The 16572-nt window shown below is 41.5% G+C and overlaps 6 protein-coding genes across 12 annotated transcripts; 3 read left to right on the forward strand and 3 right to left on the reverse strand.

Annotated features, from left to right (window-relative positions):
• Nucleotides 1-123: 123 nt before the first annotated feature.
• On the forward strand, nucleotides 124-576 carry LOC141828593 (mitotic-spindle organizing protein 1A-like). The gene has a single exon (XM_074716045.1). It carries the CDS (start codon nucleotides 153-155, stop codon nucleotides 399-401), a length of 249 nt encoding a protein of 82 aa, XP_074572146.1. The 5' UTR covers nucleotides 124-152; the 3' UTR covers nucleotides 402-576.
• A 1792-nt stretch (nucleotides 577-2368) lies between these two features.
• LOC141826476 (steroid 5-alpha-reductase DET2) lies at nucleotides 2369-3560 on the reverse strand. The gene is made up of 2 exons (XM_074713727.1): nucleotides 3460-3560; nucleotides 2369-3388 (listed from the first exon to the last, which is right to left on the reverse strand). Exon 2 carries the CDS (start codon nucleotides 3331-3333, stop codon nucleotides 2554-2556), a length of 780 nt encoding a protein of 259 aa, XP_074569828.1. The 5' UTR covers nucleotides 3334-3388; nucleotides 3460-3560; the 3' UTR covers nucleotides 2369-2553.
• A 603-nt stretch (nucleotides 3561-4163) lies between these two features.
• Nucleotides 4164-6949, reverse strand: LOC141828180 (putative polyamine transporter At1g31830). 5 transcript variants are annotated; one of them, XM_074715555.1, is made up of 3 exons: nucleotides 6560-6949; nucleotides 6403-6478; nucleotides 4164-5746 (listed from the first exon to the last, which is right to left on the reverse strand). In XM_074715555.1, exon 3 carries the CDS (start codon nucleotides 5727-5729, stop codon nucleotides 4308-4310), a length of 1422 nt encoding a protein of 473 aa, XP_074571656.1. In that variant the 5' UTR covers nucleotides 5730-5746; nucleotides 6403-6478; nucleotides 6560-6949; the 3' UTR covers nucleotides 4164-4307. The 5 variants fall into 5 exon arrangements, with proteins under 5 accessions (XP_074571656.1, XP_074571655.1, XP_074571659.1 ...); XM_074715554.1 differs by having other exon boundaries at nucleotides 4164-5771; XM_074715558.1 differs by lacking the exon at nucleotides 6560-6949 and adding an exon at nucleotides 5839-5944.
• A 409-nt stretch (nucleotides 6950-7358) lies between these two features.
• On the forward strand, nucleotides 7359-7931 carry LOC141826176 (putative invertase inhibitor). The gene has a single exon (XM_074713422.1). It carries the CDS (start codon nucleotides 7359-7361, stop codon nucleotides 7929-7931), a length of 573 nt encoding a protein of 190 aa, XP_074569523.1.
• A 586-nt stretch (nucleotides 7932-8517) lies between these two features.
• LOC141826752 (tubulin beta-9 chain-like) lies at nucleotides 8518-10581 on the forward strand. The gene is made up of 3 exons (XM_074714050.1): nucleotides 8518-8984; nucleotides 9398-9667; nucleotides 9744-10581. The coding sequence occupies exons 1-3, from the start codon at nucleotides 8591-8593 to the stop codon at nucleotides 10418-10420; spliced, it is 1341 nt and encodes a 446-aa protein (XP_074570151.1). The 5' UTR covers nucleotides 8518-8590; the 3' UTR covers nucleotides 10421-10581.
• Nucleotides 10582-11017: 436 nt separating this feature from the next.
• LOC141828479 (uncharacterized) lies at nucleotides 11018-16523 on the reverse strand. 3 transcript variants are annotated; one of them, XM_074715915.1, is made up of 9 exons: nucleotides 16358-16523; nucleotides 14149-14248; nucleotides 13484-13652; nucleotides 13300-13382; nucleotides 13163-13205; nucleotides 11792-11848; nucleotides 11628-11718; nucleotides 11431-11519; nucleotides 11018-11325 (listed from the first exon to the last, which is right to left on the reverse strand). In XM_074715915.1, the coding sequence occupies exons 1-9, from the start codon at nucleotides 16449-16451 to the stop codon at nucleotides 11218-11220; spliced, it is 834 nt and encodes a 277-aa protein (XP_074572016.1). In that variant the 5' UTR covers nucleotides 16452-16523; the 3' UTR covers nucleotides 11018-11217. The 3 variants fall into 3 exon arrangements, with proteins under 3 accessions (XP_074572016.1, XP_074572014.1, XP_074572015.1); XM_074715913.1 differs by having other exon boundaries at nucleotides 11449-11519; nucleotides 16358-16513; XM_074715914.1 differs by lacking the exon at nucleotides 11792-11848 and having other exon boundaries at nucleotides 16358-16513.
• Nucleotides 16524-16572: the final 49 nt, after the last annotated feature.

Below are 16572 nucleotides of genomic sequence, written 5' to 3' on the forward strand. Positions count from 1 at the left end.
AAATTTTAAAGGAATTTTCGAGAATTTAAGAACTGTGGAGGGTTAAATGAAAACTGGTAAACTTTAGGAGGCGAAATAAAATTTCCTTGGCGGAACAGAAGAAGAGGAGAGGTTATTCGAGCGAGTTCACGACTGCGCGGCGACAGCTTGCTATGGAATCGGCGGAGGCGGCGAGGAACGCGAAGGAGACGCTCGAACTGGCCTTCCAGATGTCGAATATTCTGGAGACAGGCCTCGACCGCCACACCCTCTCCCTCCTCATCGCCCTCTGCGATCGCGGCGTCAACCCCGAAGCCCTAGCCACCCTCGTCCGCGAGATCTCCCAGCGACCCGGCCCTCCGGCACCCTCCGCCGCCGCCACCTCCTCCGCCTCTTCTTCCCGTGCAAATCCCCGCCAGTAGATGCGTCTTCGTGCCTCCATTGCTAGGTAGTTGATTTCCTACCAATTCCATGTCATTTTTCTTTCTTCTTTACTATGTGATTTAGAACCAGTAACCATTGTGAGATATGGTAAATGCTTCAGTTTGATGTTGCTCATAATTGAGAATTTACTCGTCCTCCACTAGCATCCCAAAAGAGTGTTGTTCCTTAGACCTCTATGTGTGTGTTGTGGCCATTTGTCTTGATGGAAATGTTTTTTTTTATACATTAAGAAAATGGGAAGAACAGATCCAATCCTGATGAATACTAATGTTTAGGAGTCAAAACACATTCTACAAAATCCTCGTCACAAGAAAGTTCCCAGATTGCTGGTCTGCAAATTATTACACATTGTTTAATTGAATGACCCAAGTTTCAAAGATTGCTCTTCATGGCTTCAACTACCGAATGTAGAATCAATACCAATTGAATACTCACTTTTCTTATTCAGACTTGATTACGAATACCCAACAAATATCAATCTAGTTGTCTGGGTGTTATTAATTCTGGATCTAACTTGATGTGGTGGTGACAATATGTTGGGTCCAATATTGGTACATGAGTACATGAATAATCTGTGTAGCAGGGATAATCACTTTATAGGTCTCTTGTAATACAACAACCAAACTTTTTATCTCACTAAGTGGGATCGGCTATATAGATCCTCTTATACAATTGGGATTGATCTCATACTATATCATCATCTATATTTAAATAAATTTTATCTTATTTTATCATTGCTAACTAAGTTTTCTTTGGTCTCCCTCTTCTTCGGTTAATGTGTATATTTGACATAGTCTTATTTCGCCTAATTGGAGTATTTAGGGAACGCCTAAGTACATGTTCATATTATTCTAAACACATCTTTTGGAGGTTTTCCTCAATAAATATAATTTCGATTTTCTCTCTAATGTTTTCATTTTTTTTCTATCCATCATCGTCTTTTGTAGGTGCTTTCAAATAAATACAAATTTGAACATCAAAATGATAATTCATGAATCACATGCTCATGCTTATGATCCAATGTAGGACTTATATTTGCCAAGAGTCTTTCTATGCTATTTTGTACAATTGAGTCTCACATTATTGGTTTCCTGCAATAATTTGTGGGAAAATATATGCTAATTAGGTAAAAGGTAAAAACATAACAATATAAAGTACCAAAAAGATTATGATAAAAATAATAACTTGAATTGCTTGATTAAATGCTTTATCAAAAATTTATTCTATTTGAAATCTAATTTGCAAGCCATTTTGCAATTTAGCGAAGGTTTGAGATAATGTAGAATTACTGTTGAGAATTGTTGTTAGTGCTAGTCAAACATTTATCTAACTGATAAGCAACAAGCACAATCTAAACCATGCTTGACCACCCAAAAGTATGAACATGCTAACATCCGAGGCATCGCAGAAAGTGATTATAAATTTCACAAAAAAATAATCTAAGTTTTTAATTCTCATCTGAGGAGATGGGATGGTTGATGAATGATCTGCCGAGATGAGTAGCTGATGTTAGGTATTGAGGCAATCACTGGGACATGAAAGAGGTCCTGGCTACAGGTGACATACTGGAAGGCAAAGAAAGAGAAGAAAGGTTGGTTACTTCTATTCTTAGACACTTATAACCATTTTATGTGTATCAAGTTTAATTAAGTTTGGCTCCAGCTTAGCAGTCAGTTAGGGCAGCAGGTTGGTCCGCAGTCGATTAAGATAACTATGTCATAATTCATTGTCTTTAGGACAGACTTTGTATCATCTCAAATTGACCATGTCATTCATGTCAATTAATAGCAATTCATAATTGCTCCTCTTTTACCTGGCTAATGAATGAATTTATAGTTGTATTGTGATAATTGTCGCAGTTCAATTGGATACATATTACGAGTGAATTGTGGAGGAAACCTTCACTGAAGTATTTAGCTCAGTTAGGATCAAAACTGGATCTATGAGAAGTAGTTGTAACAATACAAAAAGTGAAATGATGATTGTTTTCTTCAGGAACTTGAAGAATTTATGGCAATTTATCAACCAGGTTCATCTCCTGATGAGGTTGATTGTGATACAGAAAATGGATAATTTTCTTACAGGTAGATTAAAATGGATTGCAGGAAAGAAATGAGCCTTGCAGCAAGTTCAGTAGATGAAGGGCACAAACGCCTTCCTAGATTTGGGGTAGGCGTCTCCGAACTGGGTCCGGTACCACTGCAGGCTGGCCCTCGCCCGGGGTCCCAGGTTGGAACAGGTGTACAGGAAGAAGCCCAGGGCCGCCGGCGACCACGCCATCACTGCCCAACCCAGCCACTCCATCATCTCCCCCGTGTAGTTTGGGCAGCTGACCAGCTCGAACCACCCTCCCCTGGGTATCTTGTACCCTTTCCCCTCCGCCTTGAGCCTCACCAACGCCAGGTCCGAGGAGATGTTGACCGCCATGCCCCAGAAGAAAATGGCCGCCCCGACCGCCAGGCGCGGCCAAGCCCAGCGCTGAGATGTGTAGTCGGCGTAGTGGGAGGCGGAGCGGGACTGGAGGTAGGCGTTGAGGAGGTTGAAGGCGAAGGCGAAGAACGCGATTAGGAGGGGAAAGCCGGTGGCTTTCCTGGAGGAGAAGAGGTGGAGGCGGAGGGGGTAGATGAGGGTGCGGTGGGCGTAGTGGAGGAGGTAGAGGAAGAGGACGGCGAGGGCGACGGGGTGGGAGCGATTGCGGCCGTGAGGGTAGAGGAGGAGAGTGAGCCAAAGCGTAGGGCTCTCCATGAGGAACCAGGCGAGCGGCGCCGGCAGCGACGGCCCCCATCCCGGCTGGACATGCTTCCCGTAGGGCGCCGTCTGGAACTGGAGCGACGCCACCGTGAGCGGGCACATCACGTAGAGCGAGACGAGGGCGATCGAGAAGAGATTGGAGTCTTCAAATCCTTCCATTCTTTTCCTCAGATCGCAAGAAGAAGAAGAAGTAGAAGTAGAAGACGATCTTCGCCTACAAGGAAGGATTCGCGCACCAGACGGAGCGGAAGAACAGATTTTAGGGGAAACAAGGTTAGAAAATACCTCGATTTAGGCGATTCTAACGGCGGCAAGTTCTAACTGACCTGCCATGAAAATTGATGACTAGTTCGGCGGCGTAAGCTCTTACCTTTGTTAGATCGCCGCCACCTCAGAAACGATAAAGGTGCAAATGGATTTAAAAAAAACAAATTTAATAGTGTCCTAAAAATTAGAATACCCTATCGATGATAAATAAAAGGCATTTAATGATCTTGTAAAAATAAACAAATGTTTAAATTGTTGCTCTTATCCGAATCAATCTTACGAGAATGCTATCCTGCGCGACACATCTGTGTGTGATCTATGCACGATGTCTTGATCCATCGTCATTGTCGCCGCCCGTCCGACTACCGCCGACTTGGCCGCGATCAACGTGCCGCTCCGTTCGGTGGCGAATTTTGATCGGATAGTGATCGGAATCTGATGAATTTGATCGAAAACAGGGCCGATCGCGGCCGACAATGGCTGCGCCACTACCGATCTTGTTCCGACCGAAATTCATCAAATTTTGACTATTATCCAATCGGAATTCGATGTTGGACGGAGCGTCGACGAGCTGCGTGTCGATCATGCCTGAGAGAGATGTCGGCGATGGCCAGACGGTGCGGCGAGAGCAGCAGCAACGGCGGTGAATCATGGGTGTCACACACGGATCACGAATTCCTCATCGGGCAACATAGCATTTCTCATCCATCATAATCTCCAAATAATCGAGTAAAGTTGAGACATCTAAATTATATTTTAAAAAAGCAAAAAAAAAAAGTCTTGATCGTGATAATCCAAAAACATACAACATTGTCCCGTTAACATAGGCACATGGAAGTCGAGCAAATTTGGTGGCATTCTGACCTCTAACCTATCAGAGACTCGACGGTACTAACATCATGCTCTGTTTCTTCAAAGTCAGGAAGATCCGAGCTCGTCGAGAACTTCAAGAGCCTTCTGTTTTCTGCTTGTTTCAAACAAGGCTGCAAGATGAACCCGACGAGCATCGTTATAATGCTCACGGTCATGACTTTAAACGTCGCGAGAGCCAGAACCACGCATATCAATATAGTAGGAGGGATGACCATCAGAATGCAACCGGCAGTTCCTAGAGGAATTTTGTAAGGTCGAGGAGCATTCGGGTGGCTCAGTCTCAGTTTTATGAATGCCACAAACTCCAGTATCATTCCGAAACAGTAGAGGAAGTTCTCAGCAGCTACTATCTCTTGAAAAGTCATCCATGACAAGAGGAGCACACCGGAGGCGGAAAAGAGTATCCCCACGAGCGGCGTTCCATAGTGGGATCGCTTACTGAAGAACTCAGGGAGCATGCCCCTCTCTGCCATTCCGAGAAGTTGATAGGAGTCGCTGCTCATTTCGGCAACAAACATGCCCATGTTTGATAAAGCTGAAGCCCCCTGCACCCACCATCTTAACCAGACCCCGGCGAGTATTTTAGCTGCATCAGAGAAATAGCCATCCGTCCACGACTCCCTGTCAAGGGGGATGGCTCCGGTCGCTGCTAGGAGGGGATATAAGTAACCGACGACCACCAGAATCAGCGCGTAAAAAAGAGCCTTTGGCAGAGTTTTCTTTGGATTATCCACCTCTCCGGCCAGAGTACTGACTGAATCCCAATAGTTAAGGTTCCAAAAGAGTGTGTTCAAGTACAAATTCCAGTCGACATTGTGCCAGTCAACCGCTAACCATCTTGCAGGTCTGAGCTTTGGAATTGCGACTAGACCCATTAAAATGAAAGGAGCAATCGAAAAGACCCCAAGGAACACAGCCATCCACCCAACAATGTTTAATCCTCTATAGTTCAGATAAGTCAGTGCAACTGTTAAGATCAACACTGCCGATGTTCTCGGAAGTCCACCTCCCAGAGCTGGAACACCGGACTTCAAATAGTCCAAGAAGAGGACTGGATATAGGGCATTGTCTATGACTCCGCTAAGCCATTTCATCCAACCTTGCTGAAACCCCCAAAACGGGCCCAAAGCCGAGGAGACCCACACCACATAACCTCCGTTTTCGGGGAACATGGTGCCCATCTCGGCTGTGATCAGCGCTTCGGGAATGCTCCATATGAAGGGAAAGACGAGAAAACCAAGTATAGCTAGAAGTGGTCCGGCAGCCTGAACACTGTCTTCTATCCCAAAGGGGCCACCAGATACCTCATAGAAAATAAGAAACACAAGAGGGACAAGAGAAACTTTGTGGATATTTTCTAGTTTCCGAGCTCCACCATTGATGAAATTACCTTCTGAAGGGTGATGTTCTGCCATCTGAAGGGAAATTTGTGCTGCACGTCCAGAATTTCTTAGTTTCTGAAGGTTAAGTAGAAGAGAAACAATGAAGATTAGAACTTTACAAACTATTCATAGAGATATTAACCTTTAATTCAAGGTAAGAGGAGTTTGGTAATAGAACATGAAATTGAACAAGCTTTCCAGAAATCCCCACAAAAAGGGACACTGTAAGTTGGGTTAGTTCCTTCTTCCTGATATCAATTTGGAGCATAATATATGATCAACTTCATATATTTCAAGTTGATAAAAAATGGATCAAATACCAAACAAGAAAGAGGGCATGTTCCTATTCCAGATCATTAACTGCATCCATCATTTTGGCTATTTTGGAGACAACCAAAAGCATATTGAAAGAAGAACCAAATCAAAATGATAGTTCAGAGAAGCCTGGAGATGATAAACAGTTTAAGGTATGATACTAATAAAAGCAACAAAAAAAATCTCATTTTGTAGTTCGCAACCAATATCGTTAGCCTAACAGAACAAAAAGGGAGAAGAAATGCAGAGAAATATCAACTGAGAATGAAATAAGTATCAATTTTCAAAGACCTTCGAAGCTGAAACTGATTAGGAGAAATTTAGAGCATAAACATCAGGCAGACAGATTGTAAGAGCAGATTTGGTGAAATTGTGCGGAACCTAGAATTACCGCGCAAAGAGAAGGCCTCCAGTTGACTGGATCGAGTCTCCAGTTGCTCGATGTCTCACTCCCCGATTGCATCGAGCTGCAGGAAGGGGAGAGGGGGGATAAGATTGAGGATCCAAAGTCCAAAACCTAGAAAACAATCAGCGTAACGACAAGTGACCTGCGTTAGCAACATGCGGAGGCCAAGTGGGCGCCGGATCCAGTCGTCAGCAGCATCCTCCACGGATCACTCGTGATCGATCCGCAACGGGATCGCAAGGCCCAAAGCAAGCCTCAGCCAGCTGCACGGCAAATAGGGACACGAGGAAGTAGGCAAGCGGCTAGAACAGATGCAGCGGCAGCGCTGCTCCTCCCAATTAGAAGAAGATGCGTTTCAATCACGAAAGGCCGCGATCGCCGGGGAGGGGACGGCGCTGACTGGGACCAGGGAGAGGCCGCGGGTTGGACGATGCCGAAAGAAGAAGACTTCCCGGCGATGAGCTCGCCGGGGACGGAGCGAGCGTCGGCGGCGGAGGGTTAGTGGAGCAGCGCGTGAGTGGATGGTGCGACTTCTTCGGATGGAGGCGCGGCGCACCCACCCAGCGCTCATGTGAAGGGAAACTTTCCAAATTGACCCTTCAAAATATCTTAATTTATTAGTCCAAAATTCAAGTCGTTTTTTAACAAAGTCGGTTTTAATAATATTTCTGATAAATCTGATGCAAAATAAATTATCTTTTTTATTATAAAAAACTAAAATAAAATAATTTATTTATTTATTTTTATTCACTTTTTCAACATGTATGGGGCTCCATGTATCCCTCGCTCCTCACTCGCTCGACCGCTAGACTGACAACTCATCGACGACTCGCTCTCTGCCTCCCTGTATATATATTTGCAGTTAAGCCCTTTTTATTCTGTAACTTCTTCCAAAGGCCCATCTAATCGCCCACTTCGTCTTTCATTTCATCGTTAACAGCATGCATCGCCTCCTCTTGGGTCTCATCCTCTCCCTCTCCGCCTCCGGCGGCGGCGCCACTACCGCTCCCGCGCAGACCTGCACCAGCCCCTACGGCATCCAGAGCATCTGCAAGCTCGTCACCGGCCACAAGAGCCCCGCCTCCGGCGTCCCCTTCGACTTCTGCGTCAAGTCCCTCGAGTCCTCGCCCTCCGACGACCCGCACGACCTCGCGGCCGCGGCCACCAAACTGGCCGTCTCCAAGGCCGCCGGCGCCGAGTCGGAGATGGAGGAGCTGCTGGAGCTGGAGGCCGACTCGCGCTCCAAGTTCCGCCTCGACGCCTGCCTCGACGCCTACGCCGACGCCGCCGAGCACCTGCGCGACGCGCTCGACAACGTCTCCATCGGCGTCTACAAGAAGGCGGCGCAGCTGCTGGGGATCGCCGCAGGAGGGGCGGCCAAGTGCCGGAGCGCGTTCGGGCAGGGAAGCGGCATGGGGGATCCGCCGCTGCCGAAGGCGGTGGCGGACGGCGACTACGCCAAGTTGGCCAGCATTGCGCAGGGCATCGTCGTTAAATCCTTGCGCTGCGTTTAATCTCCAGTTTGATGACACACTTAATTCGTTAATTAGCAATTAAGATAATAAAGCTTTGTAGAGTTTAATTTTTCTTGAGGGAGATGAATAAGAACATTTTTTTATATAATTATATATAAGCTCTCAACAAATTTTGTGAAAATAATAAATTAAAACAGGTATTTAATTTTTATTACATTTTAATATTAATTTGTGCTCATCATTTTAACTATTTTATCAAATAATTTGACATTTAAAGTTAATTTAAAATTCATATATCAACAATTAAGAGGCATAACGATTTAATAAATTATATTAATATTTTAGTAACATTTATAAAATAGAGTTTTCTTTTTTTGAAAAAAAACTTATACTATAATTGGTTATTAATTTATTGGTCGCTGCTTGCTAGGGTTTTACTGATCGTTTTCAGGAAACTTTTTACATTCAAAATTCAAAATTCCCCCTAAAACCTAACGTCCGTTACACAGCGTCTTCCGGACAAGCATTGCAGTGTCCTCGTTCCGTCAACGTCCGTTAACTTCCTCCCCGATCTATTTAAAGAGACAGATAGAAGCCCTCGCCTACTTCTCCTCTCCGCCGCTCCTGTTTCTCTTTCCTTCTTCTTCCTTCCTTCCCGTGAGTCGTGATCCGTCTTCCCTGCGCTCGTCGAGGTCAAGATGAGGGAGATCTTGCACATCCAGGGAGGGCAATGCGGGAACCAGATCGGCGCCAAGTTCTGGGAGGTGGTGTGCGCGGAGCACGGGATCGACGCCACGGGCCGCTACGGCGGCGACACCGACATCCAGCTTGAGAGGGTGGACGTGTACTACAACGAGGCCAGCGGCCGCCGCTACGTTCCGCGCGCGGTGCTCATGGATCTGGAACCCGGCACCATGGACAGCATTCGTTCGGGGCCCTACGGCCAGATCTTCCGCCCTGACAACTTCGTCTTTGGCCAATCGGGCGCTGGGAACAACTGGGCCAAGGGGCATTACACGGAGGGAGCCGAGCTCATCGATGCTGTACTCGACGTTGTCAGGAAGGAAGCTGAGAACTGCGACTGCCTTCAGGGTGCGATGTCCCTGATTTTCCCCTTTTTTACTATTTCATTTTTGCTAATATTCTATTTAGATGCTATTTGCTTTTCGTTTTAGGGTTCATTCTCTCAGCCATGCTTATTCATGATCCTTTCGCCTTTTTTCATCACATTATTGATATGTGTTGGAAATTTCACTTTTTATACCTGATTTATCTTGAGATGCATGTTTTCAGTTACACCATATATTCTATATCTTGTAGAGTTCCATGATTCATTAGGCCCTAACACGCCATTTTTCATCAATCAGATTCTTGATTCGTCATTAAGTTCACAGATCTACATTTCCTATTTAATCTGTTCATATCTTTTATGTTATTATAGAGGCGATGATAAAGAAAACCCGCAGAAGTAAGAATTAGCCGATCTAATATTTCTAATTCATCAGGATTCCAGGTTTGCCATTCACTTGGTGGCGGAACTGGTTCTGGCATGGGAACGCTTTTGATATCTAAAATCAGGGAAGAGTACCCAGATCGCATGATGATGACATTCTCTGTCTTTCCATCACCAAAAGTATCTGATACAGTTGTTGAGCCCTACAATGCTACACTTTCCGTTCATCAGCTCGTTGAGAATGCTGATGAATGCATGGTGCTCGATAATGAAGCTCTTTATGACATTTGCTTCCGTACCCTCAAGCTCACCACACCTAGTTGTAAGTTTTCGCATCTTGAATATTTGCCTGCTTTTATGATTAGTAAAGCATTTCTAATTTGGTATGCGATTCTCAGTCGGCGATCTGAACCATCTGATATCGGCCACCATGAGTGGGGTTACTTGCTGTCTCCGTTTTCCTGGGCAACTCAACTCTGACCTCCGAAAGCTGGCTGTCAATCTCATCCCTTTCCCTCGTCTTCACTTCTTCATGGTTGGATTTGCTCCTCTCACTTCCCGCGGATCTCAGCAGTACCGAGCTCTCACTGTTCCCGAGCTCACTCAGCAGATGTGGGATGCCAAGAACATGATGTGCGCCGCTGATCCTCGCCACGGGCGTTATCTGACTGCATCAGCGATGTTCCGTGGCAAGATGAGCACCAAAGAGGTTGACGAGCAGATCCTTAACGTGCAGAACAAGAATTCATCTTACTTCGTGGAGTGGATTCCAAACAATGTGAAATCAACCGTCTGCGACATACCTCCCACCGGACTAAAGATGTCATCGACCTTTATTGGAAACTCAACTTCAATCCAGGAGATGTTTCACCGCGTCAGCGAGCAATTTACTGCCATGTTCCGGAGGAAGGCATTCTTGCACTGGTACACCGGAGAGGGAATGGATGAGATGGAATTCACTGAGGCTGAAAGTAACATGAATGATCTGGTTGCCGAGTACCAACAATACCAGGATGCGACCGCTGATGATGTTGAATACGAAGACGAAGAAGGTGAATATCAAGAGGAGGCTTGATATTCGCTCGTTATCATCTATTGCCGTCTCGTTTACTTCGTTCTATAAACTGAAACATGCCAACGCTGGATGACTCTCTTTTGTGGGTTGAACGTGTCGATTATGGTCTAAATGTTCTCGTTAATGGTTCTGGACTGCTTTCATGAAGTAACTGTGTTTGTTTTTTTGGCTTTTAATTGTGTTGTGCATGATCTAAAGCTACATTATATCTTATTTATAAAATTATATATTCCATATCTATAAAATTTGAGTTAGATTTTTAAAATATTATAATATTTTATTCTGATAGAAATCCTTTTACCGAATAAAATTATTTATCAAATAATATTTTAATACATTAAATATAATAATGTATAATTTTTTCCAATCTTAAATTGTCCATAATACTTTAAAAATAAAAAAAATAGTATAAATTTTATGTATTAGATTTACCATTTAACCTAAATTATTAGAACAATATAACTAATTCAACTTGATAAGAGACATAAGCTTAATAAGATTTTTAATAAATCAATTTAAACTAATAAAAAAACCAAGCAAGCTTCACAACCATCAAATTCAGGCTTATTTACACCCTTGCATATATATAACCCACGGATCACATTATAAAAAATTGATAAGCTCTCTCTCGTACAAACTCAACAAATATGAAGTCCTCATTCCTGCAAATGTTCGTCGATGGTAAAAGCTTGTGAAAATTAATCACTGAACTAGTTGCAAGATATTCTACAGATAAATCAACCGCTATATTTTGAATAGAAAGGAGAAAAAAATAGATCATACATGACGCAATACACTCAATGCTGAAGAGAAAAAGGAGATCCAATTGGAGCCATGAGCCCGAGGTATCGCATTATCCTTAGACGCCGAACTTTTCGCTTTGGTGATGGCATGCGTGACATCTCCTGAAATGGATCGAAGCATTGATCAAAATGACAGGGATGGTGGTTTTGACAGCAGGAAATCACAAATAAGTTATAGGATGGCGTTCATAATAGATTTTGGCATACATCGAAATGAACCTTTACTTTTCTTTTCCTTTGGCCTCTCCCTTCTACGGCCAAGCCATTGGATGTTTTACGCGAAGGTTGCCAAGCATCTAATAATCAAATTTGCAAACAAATGAATTAGCAACAAACTTGGCACAGGAAAAAGACGGAAATTTGCTGGATCAGTCTTAGTCTTGCTATGAACACGAAAACTGTACCGCATTTTTCAAGTTGATATGAAATCTTTGCGCTGTTTAAATGCCTATCAGGACTTGCTTTGGGACTCATATGGGCATGTTTGGATAGTGCCTGCATAAATGATGATAAATTTTAGGGGAAATCAAGATGGGTTAAGCAAACTGAGTCAAGGGCAAATAACAACCTGCTTAAGAGCGTCTTGAAATGTCTGCAAGGGATTTTTGCTTCTTTCTTCAAAGCACTGAACAAAATAGAAATTGGATTTTGCTTGTGAACAAAACTATTTATACTAAAACTTGTGCATGATCTTTTGATACCAAGCATAAGCCATAAGAAGAAAATTTTGGAAACCTTTGGTTGGTAATGTTATAATCAAGCAGCTATCTGGTTCATGCTGGTCCTAGAGATAATCGATTTATATGTAAAAAGGTTCATACGAGCAAAAAGTAGATACTTGAAGAGTTGGTGGAGGTAGGTCCTAGAGATAACCAATATTTCGCACATCAAAGCCTCGATGTTGCCTTGAACTAAGAATTGGAATTCAAGTCATTTTCCAATTTTCGATGCAATCTTGTGCTCTTGAAGTTTTTTACTTCTTTCCTCTTCTCCCATTCTAACTTCTCTAGCGCTAAGTCCTAAGTTAGTAAAATTAGATAGTTCCCAAAGTCATAATGTAAAAGATCCAAACTTCACTTGTCACTTACTGGTTCGATTCTATATTGACACAAGTAATTCTTTTTATGTACCAACCTAAAATAAATAATGATCCGTAAGTTTCAGAGTGGTGTCCAGGTAAATTCTACATAACTGTCAGCTTTCAGATACTCAAGTTTGCTCAGAAGACTTGGGTTCCAATAAAGGATTAAACTATCCTCCCTCTTTGGTGCCATTACACCAGACAACATCTAGAGGAGGGCTGCAACTCTGTAATGGCTGGAACCCAGAAGTTGGAAGACAACTGAAGACAGCAATAGAGCTTCAGCGTGTAACCTCAATGACCGTAAGGATGAGTGAAGTTCTCTGAGCAAACATGGATGATTGAAGCAGAATACTAGAAGACTAGTCATGGAAGCATAAGATCATGTATACTAGGGCCTTGAATGTTGAGAAAGCTGGGTCAAGTGCTTCTTTCCAACTTGTGCCACACATACTCAGACACTAGAAATTGGATAACTTGTTTGCATGCTGCTTGAGAAACGGATTTAGCTAGTCTTCTGATTGCAAAAGATATAACTAAATGAATGGCCAAATAACAAGATGGTCATAATATGCATCACACATAAAATTAAGAGAAGTATTTTCAATCAAACCAAATGTTGAGGAATGGCCCAAAATAATTATCTTCACATCAAAGACTTGAAATTTGACACGAGTTATAAACTCTGTCAGAGCTATTGAAGCAGAATATGCATATTCTAAACAGGATGAATATTATAAAACAAGTTCTTTCTAGTAAAATTATCTGATTAGAAAAAAAGTTTATTTTTTTATGGTACAAGAGATAATTATGACCTAATAGCATCTAGGAAAATTTTGAAGGGACTGAAATACTCACCTGATCGAACTGTGACAGATCTCTATCTGGTTCCAGCCAGGAACTGTAGAAGAGAAGCTTATTCAAGTTTAGGAAAACAATGGTCAAGCTGATAGTTTCTAGACTTGGACAACCTACTCCTGAAACTGTGTACTTACCACTCTTCGCTCCCATAGAGCTGCACTAGAACATGACCAGCAAGATTGTTCCTGGTAGATTCAATAGATTTGTCATCCATGATCTGGATAAATAAAAATTGATGAAAAAGTTAAAAATATTACCAAGTCCAGACTAAAAAAGGGAGAGGAAGGTTCATCTAGGTAATGGAAAATTTAATCAAACCTCAGCAGGCCACCATTCATGAACTGCAGTTTTAGCCCATACTACATTTCCTGGAGATAACCAACAATTTATTTTTCTTTCAGTTGAGCACAAGGATCCATCTGATGAAATAGGTGATTGTGCTGAAGAATGGATACCAACATGATCATTTGAATTTGATCCAGTTTTACTGCATCAGATAAGACATTAATTGAATAAATAAAAAGAGGAATAGAAAAACATAATAAAACACAGAAGAAAACAATAATAGATATCATGAATTAACTTGTAAGCAGTTGAAAGAAAGTCATCTTTAGCTGAGAAAAAGGATTAATGATGAAATCAAACTTATCAACAGAACCAGTAACGAGGACAAGCTTAAGCCAGACTTAGTACCAGCAACAATGTGCTAGTTTAGCAAGGTAAAAACTGAAGCATTTTTGCAGAGAGAGAGAGAGAGAGAGAGAGAGAGAGAGAGATAGATCTGTAACCCGAGATGATGAGCAAATGATACTGGAACAAGTTAGCAAGTTACCCAACCAAAAGGGACACATGGTTTATTTGAAATAAAAGGTTTCCATTTGGAAAAAGGAATAATTAAATTGAGGGGATGCAATACAAAATGAAATTAGAACTCATTTGGAGCTTTCACTAACTCCACAAGTATAACATTAACAAGTGTTTACTCAGTATCTACGGAGAGAGGTTCATTTCTGGATTGAGGCTGCCAATCTGACATGGTACAGAAAGAATCACTGTTGCAGTTTAATAAATCAGAAATTGAACCTGCAAAGCAAAATGAAAAGGTAATATCATTATCAACGATGAAAAGGTAACTGTATTGTTAATTTATTCAAGGAAGCTGATATAAGGCTGCACTTTATGTCATGCATGTAATAAACATAATAGCAAGTACAAATATTTGGTCTATAGTGTTTATAAGCATTGTAGGAATTAATTGACTTGAGCGATTATGAACAAACTAAAGAGCACAAACTGAAAGTGAAAATCTACCTGCAATAAAGATGATGTGAGGTTGGAATGTTCAAAAGGAAGCCAGCTCAGCTCACTTAGAATAGGAAATTGGTGAGCTATTAAAAGCTTGTTTATTAATTTGTTCAGAACTGTAAAATAGTCATGTTTTTGGTTAAATTTCTTATGTTGTATGTCTTAATTCTAACCAAATTAATCAAACCCAACCAATGCCTTGATATATCCTTAATAAATCAAATTTGATTAGTCCTTCATATCATTCAAAATTTGATCAAATCTAAATTAGGTATGAATCTAGACCTTAATGGATTAGGTACTAATTACTTCAAACCGAAGCCTAGCTTAAAATTTTGAGCAAAAAATTCATTAATCATCCTAGGTGATGATGTAGTTCATGTGCTCAAACTGAAACCTTAATACAATTAATCAAAAATTTAAATCTTTCTCAAAATTTGATTTCAAAATCAAAATTTCAGATATTCATTATGATTCAATTCTATTTCCACTTTCACTTAGTCTCTCCTAAAAATTTTGTATATGATTGCTTCTTTTATTAAGTTTGGTCAAATATCATGTTTTGACCAGGATTTATTTTGTAGACACTCATTCTAATCAGTTGCATAGTGATAAAAGAAGTATTCACCTTAAATTTGCAATGGTAACATCTACACTGATATGAAATTCATGTGGAAAGTTTCCATCATTTCCTTCCCCTGGCTTTCCACAGTGATCTAGATTCCATCCGTAGTAATAAAAACCAGGGGTTTAAATCTCTTGCTATCTAACCCAAATTTGGAATAGTTAAATTGGTTTCAGCCATGGATCGTACCCTGGCTCAGAATGAACCTTTAAACCTTGGTAAAAACAACCTAACTCAAATCTACAGCGACTATGTTGTGATTGATATATCAATTATCGCTGGTCAATCTATAAAACTAATAAAATGTTCAAAGGTCAAGAAAGCAATATTGTTATGCTGAAATAAAAAAGAAATGACTTCAAAATTTGAAAGTGAAATAAAAGTTTCAGTTTTCTCAAAATGTTAATTTCGTAGTTTTAAAAGTAAAGATGTACACTGCACATGTATGAGCCAGAAGGAGGTCACACATAATAAAGCTGTATATATATATTATTCTAAAATTTGAATAACAAGAACTATCCATGTAATTCAACTACTTAGATCTCATGATTGAACCTTGTGTAAAGGTACATTGCTTTTAATGCCCAAGTTTTTAAACTCATTTTTAATTGTGTCTAGTCATTTTTATCTCCCTTTATCCTGCAATCTTTCAACTCCAATTAATTATATTCGTCTAAGACACAAGCCAAGCCCTTGATGTTCTCAGGATGAATGTTATCTGCATACAAATTTTATGACAAGAACGAATAAATTGACATTCTCTGTAAGCTAAACAGGTGTAGGAAGCTCAATAAATGCAACCACCACACCCTAAGATACAATAGTTTGCAGATCAATGTGCATCTTGCTAAGAAAAATAGCATTCGTATGCAAGAAGATTTTAACTTGGGAACAAATTGACGGCACACCTGTTCTACGCTACAGGGATCTAAACCTACATTGCATCATAGGCCAGTTAACTAGTTCCAAGAAATTTTAGGTAAACGCAAACCCTATGAAGGATTACTTCAAGATCAGCTAAACTGGCTTCCAAAAATAAATAATGGCCAAATTAGGTCAGAGTCCTATTCAGCGATTCATCAGGACGCCTGCAGCATTCCTGAATTGACAAAAAGAGAGTTCTTCTCCAGAAATATTATCACGAAAGAAACGCAATGAAGTTTACCTCAAAGACCACAAAAAAAAAAAAAGGATCGTCTAATGGACCAAATATGCTACAGGAAACGGTAGGGCAACAAACAGAGGATGGAGGGAGGGCGAACCTGGGAGATTAGAGCGCACTCTGCGCGATCCTGGTTGCCGACGGCGCCTAGGAACCGCCGGAGAATCGAATACGAGATGCGAGTCGTGCTCCATGGAAGAAGGACCAAGGAGATGAACCCTTCGGCGATCGTGGGGAGAATCGGGAAGCACCAGCGTTGTTGTATCGGAGACGGGGAAACAAAAAAAAAAGGAGTCGGTAATAAATATATATAAC

The sequence above is a fragment of the Curcuma longa genome, chromosome 4 (assembly GCF_044706935.1).
Source record: "Curcuma longa cultivar G26 ecotype Majalengka, Jawa Barat chromosome 4, ITB_CL_G26_1.1, whole genome shotgun sequence".
Classification (NCBI taxonomy): domain Eukaryota; kingdom Viridiplantae; phylum Streptophyta; class Magnoliopsida; order Zingiberales; family Zingiberaceae; genus Curcuma; species Curcuma longa.

Bases quoted from the DNA above. Each gene is read 5' to 3' on its own strand.
- LOC141828593 (XM_074716045.1), top strand. From the start codon at position 153: ATGGAATCGGCGGAGGCGGCGAGGAACGCGAAGGAGACGCTCGAACTG.
- LOC141826476 (XM_074713727.1), bottom strand. From the start codon at position 3,333: ATGGAAGGATTTGAAGACTCCAATCTCTTCTCGATCGCCCTCGTCTCG.
- LOC141828180 (XM_074715554.1), bottom strand. From the start codon at position 6,474: ATGCAATCGGGGAGTGAGACATCGAGCAACTGGAGACTCGATCCAGTC. The intron at 5,772-6,402 runs GTAATTCTAGGT...CTTAACCTTCAG, and splicing joins GGAGGCCTTCTCTTTGCGCG to AAACTAAGAAATTCTGGACG.
- LOC141826176 (XM_074713422.1), top strand. From the start codon at position 7,359: ATGCATCGCCTCCTCTTGGGTCTCATCCTCTCCCTCTCCGCCTCCGGC.
- LOC141826752 (XM_074714050.1), top strand. From the start codon at position 8,591: ATGAGGGAGATCTTGCACATCCAGGGAGGGCAATGCGGGAACCAGATC. The intron at 8,985-9,397 runs GTGCGATGTCCC...CTAATTCATCAG, and splicing joins GAACTGCGACTGCCTTCAGG to GATTCCAGGTTTGCCATTCA. The intron at 9,668-9,743 runs GTAAGTTTTCGC...TGCGATTCTCAG, and splicing joins CAAGCTCACCACACCTAGTT to TCGGCGATCTGAACCATCTG.
- LOC141828479 (XM_074715915.1), bottom strand. From the start codon at position 16,451: ATGGAGCACGACTCGCATCTCGTATTCGATTCTCCGGCGGTTCCTAGG. The intron at 13,383-13,483 runs GTTTGATTAAAT...TTATTTATCCAG, and splicing joins ATGAATGGTGGCCTGCTGAG to ATCATGGATGACAAATCTAT. The intron at 11,326-11,430 runs GTATGCCAAAAT...GATCCATTTCAG, and splicing joins AAGTAAAGGTTCATTTCGAT to GAGATGTCACGCATGCCATC.